At 35.8% G+C, this 10387-nt stretch overlaps 1 protein-coding gene across 3 annotated transcripts in view; it reads left to right on the top strand.

Moving 5' to 3' along the window:
- Positions 1-297: 297 nt before the first annotated feature.
- LOC143252841 (zinc finger protein 395-like) overlaps positions 298-10387 on the top strand; it is a 63996-nt gene continuing 53906 nt past the window's right edge. For 2 of the 3 annotated variants that reach the window (XM_076505606.1, XM_076505604.1), the window contains exons 1-2: positions 298-999; positions 4239-4357. In XM_076505606.1, coding sequence (XP_076361721.1) covers positions 467-999; positions 4239-4357 — 652 coding nt within the window. In that variant the 5' untranslated portion in view covers positions 298-466. The remainder of the gene's footprint in view (positions 1000-4238; positions 4358-10387) is intronic. The other variant, XM_076505603.1, reaches the window with a different exon arrangement.

Here is a 10387-nt window from a genome sequence, read left to right as displayed (position 1 = left end):
GTGTATTTCAGCTAACATTTGTTTTTGCAAATCACATTTACTTTTAATAACGTAATTATAGCAATCCTTAGGTCTCAGGAGTCTGTTTGTTTTCTTATTCTTTTATATTTCCGTATTCTATAGTTTGACAAGTAGAATAGTTATCATGAATATAGAAACACCACAGACAAAGCAAACAGTGACGTTCCAGCCGTTGGTTTCTCACATAGCCAATCAGATAACGAAATTTCACGAATTAAACCAATCAGAGTAAAGTTTTGTCACATGGTATTTGTCGATCTCTCAAGCCGGTTTCCTGAGCAAAGTAAACAAGAAACTGACGGTATACCGGTAATAGGCGCTGTCAAGGTTGTTCCGGCTGTAGATAAATACTGTCAGCTGTTTGTGCTGCAGGAGGAAACGTAATATATGAAATTTAAGTTCATCAGTTTCAAAACAGAAAACTTTCTATGGTGTAATTACTAAAATGTCGACTGGAAAACGTTTAGCCAAACGATCAATTATTGGAATGAGAGTTTGTGCACCTATGGAAGATGGGCGTTTTTACCCAGGAGTAATACATGCAACGAAAACTGAAGCAGGTGGTAAAGATGCGATAATATACTGCATTTTGTTTGATGAAAAGAAGTTTCCAGTCAAGAAATTCAGAGCTAACGAATTGATTGGGCCTAGTTTCCAAAATATTTCAAGTATAAAACTTAAAAATAAACAAAAGGTTTATGTCACATACAATGGACGTGAAGTGGTAGGAACTGTGGTTCACCACCGACCAGATATCGACCAGGTCATCCTGATAGTTGAACCTTCATCACACAATTGCCATTTAACAAGGCCTGTGGAATTAAAAAAGAAGATAGAAGAAGTTAGACTGATCGAAAGTCGTAAGTCTGTTAGACTCCTGGATAATGACACAGACTACTCCAAACTAGCTGAAGGACAAGAACCACGTAGAAGGACCTCATCACTCACTATTGATGTTCCTTCAAGTTCGACACAAAGGTTTAGCGAATTGCTTATTTTTATTATTTTGCGAAAATGTAAATGTCGTGTGATTACACATATCTCACGCAAATTATTTCAAATGTAAGAGTAATATATTAATTTAAGTGCTGGAGTAAATGTTTGCCGTGTGCCACTTATTTTTGGTGACTGTGAAGATATATTTATTCCTCTAAAATGAATTTTTGTAAAAGAAACTCAATATAAAGTCATAGCCCTAGTTTAGGCAAGAAATTTACTATAATGTAAAACTATTTCACCAATTCTAACATCTATTAGTTTGCTAATAAGCTATGTATCTTTTTTAATGCTTGTTAGAATTTTGTTAATAGTATATATATATTTATTGTTACCATTACTCTGTAGATTATTTTGTACAATTAGTTTAATATATGGGTTTAGAAATGATCTAAGGTAGTCTAACGTCATTGGGTGTTATTGGGATTAAGACCGAAAATACTGATAACGGCAAAGGTTCCTGGTCATGTGAGGTGATGGATGAACTTATGGCTATATGTCTGTCTTGGAATCCAAAGGTCCCACGCTTTCCTAATATTCTGGTAAATTAGCATAATATGTCATGTTAAACAGAAGTTAAAGCAATGCATTGAATGGTTAACCGTGTATAGTACTGGTATAGATACCTCTTTAATTTGGATCTGTCGAGGCTTGTTTGAATCTGTTCGGCATTACAAAATATTCCTTTACACTGTGGGTCTGTTATGAAAATGGTAATCATTCCATTTGGATGGATGAGAGGTAATAGGGTGTTGACTGTTTGCTTTCCCTTTGGTCAGTAGTTCAAACTTAGGGACAGCTATGCCATGAAAAATAAAAACATTTTTGGGTATTTACTTTCAATGGCAATTCTTAGCCCTGCGACTTTTTACTCTAATATATGTAGTTTTAATGGGAAACAACCAAAAATACAGAGTTACTTACACTGTTTTCTGAGGTATTGACTTAATTATTTTAAGTATGACTGTGTTGCAAGATTGTTATTGATTTTAACTTCAAGTTAATGTTTGAATTATATATATTGTTATTAAAATTTAGTTATTGAAATTCTCACGATGAATAATATTTGTATATGACTATTCTTTTATTATAAGTTACTGTGCCAATATTAATAACAAAGACTACAATCTTTTGAAATTAGTACACATTCCGTACTAAAATTACGTGGATTACGCAAACACTCTGAGCAATCTTGCGTGAATGAGTAAAGTACTTGTCCCTCACATCAGCTGTTTGTATTCGACGAGTCCATATATTGTGTAGGGATGGGTATAATGTGAGCTTTTGAGTTGAACAACAGCTATATTGGTGATGCTTCCAAAAGATAAAACTACGTGCTTAAATATATGTTTTTGGGTTCCCTGTTAACGTTATATTCATTAAGAGATATCAAAAGTGCTTTTTTGACAGGTTATTTAAAGTACTGTGATTTCGTATAGTGATGTTTGATTTAAGTCGTATTGCATATTGTTATTATATGGAAGAACGAATTCTGGATGTTTGTACTTCGTATTAAAGTAACTTTTTCGCCATGTGTCTCAGCATAAAATACTTACATTTGTACCGAAATACACAAAAGTCGTATTTTTATGTAGTTGTTAGAGCGTTTTAATACCAAATACACCAGTTCATGTAGCATTTCTCCCTCCCTTTAATCAGGGGCGTAGATCCTGGGGGGATGGAGGGTATATATCCCCCCTTCATTTTAGGTGGGGGGTATGGTGCATACAATCATCCCCCCCTACAGTTTGGTCTGTTGAATTGTTTTATTGCATCACAGGCCTACAAATTGTGTGTTTGTTCTTGTGATTCTCGTGTTCTTACCAATCGAATTACATAATTAGGCCTAGATATAGGCTTTTTCAGTAGCCGAAATGTACATCTTTCATATAGGCGTGTTTCTAAGCTTTTCGATCTAAGCGATAGTTTGTAAGTATCAGTCAGTAGGCCTAAGTATACATGCAAGTATCTTGGCAACAAGATTACTCTGTGACTGCATGTTTACAGCTTTCTGGTTCACGTAATCAGAGATTACCAATTTGCAAACTGAACAGTCCACATAAGTGGTTGCAAAAATCCCCCCTCCCCCATCTACACCTCTGCCCTTAATCCCCGTTAAGCACAGGATTATTAAAACAGGATAAATATTTGGAAAAGCCAGGAGGGCCAACGGTGTAGCATTTGGGCAAACTATTTTGAGATGCGTAAAAAATGACGGAATTTGATAGTGCAGCATACAGAGGCCTAGGTGATGCCAGAGGAGGTATAGTGTGCTGTCTTATCAATTATGATTTTTAAAGCAAGTTTAATAATAGAAAATGATAATTGTAAAGTTGTTAAAGTGGTTCCATTTAGTACCGTTTCCAGAAACTGCAAATAGAGAGATAGTGGAAAACTTGTGAATATATGCAAGTTATTTTATTTGTGTATGTTGCACAGTTCGTCTTATCTTAGAGACTATAACAAATTTTCATACTGATTTTTAATCGCTCGGTATGTTAAAGGTATTTGTATACTCCCTACCTTTCCTCTTGTCTTACACTGCTAAATTAGGGACGGCGAGCGCAGATAACCAACCCTCATGTAACTTTGCGAGAAATTAAAAAAAACAAAAAACAATTATATGCCGTATAGTGAAACATTTGTGTATATTTTCCTGTTTCGATATTAGTGTTAAATGATATTTTCTGCCTCGTGAAGTTTCTGTCAATATTATTTTAATGGTAAAATCTGTAAATGACTCACCTTTTTTTCGCTTCAAGTTTTGTAATATACCTGTGGCCTTTGGTTAATCATCATCACGTTATTGAAGTTCAAAGTTTATCATCATTTTATTGAGAAATCAATCAATGTCCGGTACCTTTAAAGCAAAAAGGCATAACTTTGAAGAGCAAGCAACTTGACTTGATCGTTAAGTCTCTTGTTCAGTACTCTGTTGGTAGCATAACATTCTTAAATATTACTTGTAATCCGTAATAAATAAATTAAAAAAATATATTTGTAGTGACACAGTATTTCATTACATTCTAATGGGTATACTTCACCACCCGCTTACTGTTTATTAAACATATTATGAAGATATGTTGGACTTAACAACAGTAGAGATTTGCTTGAAGTCCATAAAAGCAAAATATGTTAGTGAAACAATAAATCGTAAATAATCATGTGTCCTATGAAACAATTATAATATGGTTGGTTTTAAAATAGAGCTTTCTTTACAGTGGTCGTAAGCGACGCCCAAGTTCAGCTGAAGATGGCGACGTGATGGATGAATGTATGGCTGCTATGGTACTAATGAGTTTGTCTTGCAGTCCAAAGTCCCCACGCTTTCCTGATTTTGGTAAGCTAGCTTAATGTGTCATTTTTAATAGAAGTTCCAGCACAGTATTGAATGGTTAACGACGTAGTTTTTACGTCTTAAAAGAAAAAAAAAAGCAAACTCTTTATTTTATTGTTTATGTTAGTAATCTTAAACTTTATATCAAGATGGTGACCCGATGAATGGACAGCTTTCATGGTGCAAGTAGACCTGTTTCGTGAAATCAAAACAAGTTAACTTGCTTTTAACAGTTTCTGTAGTATAAATATATGCTTTATAAATAAAGAACTGGGCCCTAAATATTGGGCAAAATAATCATAATTATCATATAATTAATTTTTATTTTCATTATCTTCCTTATTTCACTTTGTTTTTTCTCTATGCTACGAGCCAAGCGTGTTAAGGCGTGCGACTCGTAATCTGAGGGTCACGGGTTCGCATCCCCGTCGCGCCAAACATGCTCGTCCTTTCAGCCGTGGAGGCGTCATAATGTGACGGTGAATCCCACTATTCGTTGGTAAAAGAGTAACCCAAGAGTTGGCGGTGGGTGGTGATGACTAGCTGCTTTCCCTCTAGTCTTACACTACTAAATTAGGGACGGCTAGCACAGATAGCCCTCGAATAGCTAGTGCGAAATTCAAAAAACAAACAAACAAACTCTGCTACGACCCGTCATTAATTTAGACAATAGGTGAGTAAAGCATAAAAATAATTTATCATCATGGCCTGGTGCCTAGGACGTTTGACTCTTGATCTGTGGGTCATGGGATCGAAAACTGCCACTGAATATGCTCTCCCTTTCAGATGTGGGAGATGTTAGAATGTGTCGGTCAGTCTCGTTGTTCTTTGATAAAGTATAGCCCAAGACAGTGGATAGTATTGACTCTTTGTCTTCCCTCTAGAGTCTAGTCTATCACTTCAAAGTTAGGGACGGTAAGCGAAAATAGTTCTCGAGTAACGTAGCGCGAAAACTCGACAAACAAAATAATTGATTGCTTCTGGATCTGTAAAGAAACATACAAAAAGAATATTTTTTGTCTGGCACCCTTATCTCCCATTGTTTCTTTCATTACAGTATGTATGTATTAGTTGTACTAAGTTATTTAAAAGTAAAATTGGTTGGTAAGTAAGTATTGAATTTCGTAACAATTATTATAATTGTTAATCAAATAAATACGAAACAATCTATCGAATAATACGAAATAATCGCGTTTTTGTATTTTCTTGGCCCATTGATATTATAATTTATATTTTATTTCTTTTAAAATACTTCTTACCATGTGAGTGTAACTCTGCTGTTAAAAAATACGCATGCAAACCTTCTTAAAAAGATTCCACATGAAACCTTGGAGTCAGCTGTGTGAACAGCGAGGCCTGTTTTGAACGACCTTGGGAAGCCGGGTGCGGCGCTGTGTTTGTTACGCTAGGCACTCTGGGAAACCGTAGACCTATCTGAAATTTTCCTACGCACAAGCGAGTATCCATTTGATTACTTTACTCTCAGTATTATATTGATGAAACATCTGTTGTGCCACACATATTGTATAAAATGTAGCAATAGCATCGAACAGAGAAAAGTATTAATTTGTAAAAAAGTACAAATTAAAAATGACGTTCTATCTATTTATTGGGAGAAAAACCCCTCCTGCTCCCACATAAAAAAAAAGAAGAAAAAAAGTAGTTCACTGAAAGACATGATGACCAATGTATTGTTACGCTAACATTGTGCGAAAAACTCTTTCGTGAATTTGGTAATTCCCCTGACAACGTAGTATTATTAGTTTGGAAATAAACATAATGGAAGTACTGTGTTCGTTCGTATTTTATGAAATTATTCTTTTGAATTTCTTACTGCACAATAATAAATGCACCAGCTTATAATCTGACAATTTATGTGTTTTATAATTTTATATTAAAGTAAAATAATGACCTACCAAAAGTGAGAAAGAGAGAGGCTAGCACATTCCCGACACGTTAAAACCCGTGTAAAACCTAGTTTGGTCGTGGAATTTACTCATTATTACTGTTTTAGTCTTTTACTAAGGGATTAATATCTGTATGATTTTGGTCGATTTCAATATTTCCCACGAATTAACTGGATTAGAAATATTTTAGAAACAGAAGAAAACATTTAAAACTAAGTCATATTACATAGTCTTTAACGGAAATGTTACCATTAGCATCTTTTAAACATTTTACTTGCCTTTTAACGTGCTTAAAAATTAATTGCTGTTTGTTTTTACATTGTCAACCAGCTGTTTGTTTATAAAACATCTATTGGAAAATATAACCAAGGTGGGGTACAAAATATTAATGAAGTTCTTATTTTCATGTTGTATAATGCATTTTTAAGTATAGTTTATTAACGAATATTATTTATGCCATTTATTCCTTTATATTAATTTTCATGTACATTTGCTATTTGGCAGTGAAAGTGTTTTTTGATTTATTTTGATATTAAAGGTGTGATCGCTATTATTAATGTAGTTACGAAATGAGTATATATAAATGTACGTAGTGTTCAGATAGTTGAGCAAGTTAAAGAAAAAAATTGTTGATGTATCAATTAATGCCAATTAAAACCGATTTAGTCATTACATACAACAACAATAACAACAACAACAAAAGGGGAAGTAGAACCAATGTTTAAATAAAAATTCTTCTCAGAACGGTTGGTATGGATATTAACATTTATTGATAAGGAGAGAACAAAGTTTTGACCTTTCTAGGTCATCTTCAGGTTAAGAAAGAAAAAGAATTCGAATGTGACCGTCGGCGGGCACATGTCTCAGGGACAAGAGTATAAACGTGTACGGGATTATAGGGGGCGTTGCAATGTGATGTTAGGTTATTGATTAGTATAGGTATACAGGTGTTCCTTTATATTGGTTTAGTTTTTATCTTTCGTTTGTTTATATTTGTTTTCCTACTTAGTATCTGGGTGTTTTTTATATTTATGCTGTGTTTTTTATTTGCAATGTTCAAAAAAGTGTGAAGGTGGTTTTCTGTGTTCTTTGAATCTAGTTTCCATTTTTATGCTTGTTTCTCCAATATAGATGTCGTGGCAGTTGTTGTATTGTATTTTTTAAATTATGTCAGTGTAGTTTTTGCATAGTATGGACTTTAATTTTCGACATGGTTTTTGAGTAAATTTGGTGTTTATTGGAATATTGTGTTTTCTTATAAGTGTTGTTCCAAATGTTGGTTATTTTTTCGCTGATGTCGGGAACATGTGGTACGCAGCAGTGTAAGGTTCTGTAGTTCATTGTCTCTTGAGATTTCGTGTTGTTTGTTTATTGTTAGTCTAGGTGTGTGCGCATAGTTTTTTCCATGGTTTTTTTTTTTTGAGGAAATTTGTTGATATTGATTAAGTGTTGTTTTATTTTGTTGATTCATCGTTTATTTTATCGGGTGAACATAGTTTTGTGTCAGTGTTTATTTGGTTTCTTAATATGTTGAGTTTTTGTTTTGTTTCATGTGCGGAGTCCCAGAGAATGTATAATCCAGTATGGATGATGTTTCTGTGAATTTCTGTTTTGAATTGTGTATCGATTCTAGTTATCTTGAAGTTAATAAATGCTATTTGGTTAGGGTTTTTTCCTGTTTACAAATGAAATTATTTTTGGGGTGTATCGAGTTAACGTGGTTGAAAAAATTAAGTGTGTGTTCTGCAAATGTGAATCCGGAAATTGTATCATCAACATCCCTGTACCTATATAGCTTCTTGTAGGCTGAATTGGTCGCTTGAGATTCAATGTGTCATAAACATTTGGCTAGAACTGGTGACATAGGATTCCCTATACTTGGGTCACTTATTTGTAGGTACTTTTGGTTATAGAACATAAAGTTAGTTTTGGTGGAAGTGAATTCTATCAGTATTCTTTGCCCCTTCGGTGTGGATTCTTGTATGTGGTGAGGGAACCTTTCAGGGAAAGTTCTGTTCTTTCAATTTACCTCCTCTGGGATGTAAACATCCACCCACGTATTTGCCGTGCGTGATAACCCGTGAAGGGGAGGAGAGGATCCTAGTGGTTGAGGGGTCCAACCCTAACACACCACTTTGGCCTTTAATTCCTGTAGACAAGCGGCCTTTGGTGCTCCCCCCGGGGTCAATTGGCTGGACCACTTGGGCTAGGATCATCAAAGTACAAGTGTCGGATGTTCTCAATGGGTGTTGTGGACGTTGTATCTGATGCTGGTGTTTGAGTACAATGCTCACGAAATCCTGGCATTGTTTCAGTGTCCTTCTTTGGCATTGTAGCGCGTCCCCTCGTAGAGCTACATGGTGGGTAATTTTAGTGGGCACTGAAATATTCTTTTTTATTGTAGATCCTCCAATAGAAACTTGAATAAAACAGTGAAAAAACAGTCCATAGGTAAACGAACACGACTTGAAGATTCTGAGCAGTAATTTTCAACATCTGTAACGCCTGTTGTACCTCATTTACTTATACTACAATCTCTTTCAGATAAACTGAGGGCATATGTCTCCCTTTTTCATTCGGAAGGGGCTAGAGGGACTTGCTGGCTCTTCAAAGTCAGTAAAGAAGTTTTGCTCTGGTGACATATTGGTGGAAGCATCCACATCTCGTCACAGAGAACTCCTTTTGCATTCAAAGGCGATTGGGGATATACCTGTTGAAGTTACGCTACTTCGAATTCATCACGAGGAACTATTGTTGAGAGGGATTTGACGAACATTTCAGAATCGGAGATTCTCGCTGGGTTCTCTACCCAAGGAATTTCTGCAGTGAGGTGTATCTCCATTCGCAAAGATGGAATTATGATGCCTACCAATAACCTAATTCTGACATTTACATCACCACGTCAACGTGCCACCTTCAAGACAGGTTATCTTACTTGCAGTGTATGGTCATACATTCCAAACCCTCTCGGATATTTCCAGTGTCAGTGGTTTGGTCACTCAAACATGTCATGCCATGGTTCTTTGATGTGTGCTCTTTCAGGTGGCAAAGACCACCATGGCTACGAGTGTGAAATTAACCCTCATTGCGTCAGTTGCAATGGCTCTCACCCGTCCTACTTTCGTTCATGTGGGTTCAACACTTTCACGTTTTTTTCTACAGGAACTTGGAGTCCCTGAGGGCTGTGTTTTGAGTGTCACACTTTTCAGTCTAAATATTATTGCCATTACTGAACAACTTCCTCTTACTGTTGCAAATGGGTTCTATGTCGATGACTTTCACATCTCATATCAGTCATCAAACATGAAGTATATTGAGCAGCAGTTACAGACTCCCCTCAATCGTTTACTGATGTGGACCACAGCATACAGCTTTAACTTCTCTCTATTTAAAACCGCTTGCATGCACTTTTGCCGCCAATGGGATATTCACCCTGATCCTGAACTTTGTATCAGTGAAGTTGTGCTGCCTGTGGTACCTGAGATAAAGTTCTTTTGGCTTATCTTTGACCATAAGCTGATCTTTATACCACACATCAAGCAGCTAAGGGTCAAATGTACAAGAGCACTGAACTTCCTCCATGCCCTATCTTCCACCACTTGGGGAGTGGATCAATGTTCTTTGCTAAAGATATATCATGCTCTTATTCGATCGAAACTCGACTATTAATTACTGGCTTATAGCTCTGCCAGGACCTTGGCCTTAAAGATGCTGGACTCTATTCATCATTAAGGACTTTGGTCCTTACCTCCTCTGGTAAGGGGCTAGAATCGGATTTGACGATTGTTTCAGTGTCCTTTGCAATGGATACTGGTGACCAGACTTTATTTTACCGCTTACAGTAAATTTTTTTTTACTGTAAAAATTGGAAAGAATAAATTGTTCTAACTAGACTACACATTGCTTTCAACAAATCGTTTTTTATCTGATGCACCAATGTATAGCCTGTGTAACACTCAGCTTTTCTCTTACCACTGTGGACTAGATGTAAACATTGGTTTTAATGCTATTTATGTTTTTAAACTCTGTTTTGTTTTACCTTAAATCCCTTTAACATCTACTGGGGCTTTCCACGCTTCCCCAGTTCAGAGCTTATACATAGTCTCATGAACCTTCTTTGCACCTC

Source organism: Tachypleus tridentatus, chromosome 6 (genome assembly GCF_004210375.1).
Source record: "Tachypleus tridentatus isolate NWPU-2018 chromosome 6, ASM421037v1, whole genome shotgun sequence".
In the NCBI taxonomy this organism is placed as follows: Eukaryota; Metazoa; Arthropoda; class Merostomata; order Xiphosura; family Limulidae; genus Tachypleus; species Tachypleus tridentatus.
Note: the sequence above shows the minus strand (reverse complement) of the source record. Positions and strands in the feature narration are given on the sequence as shown.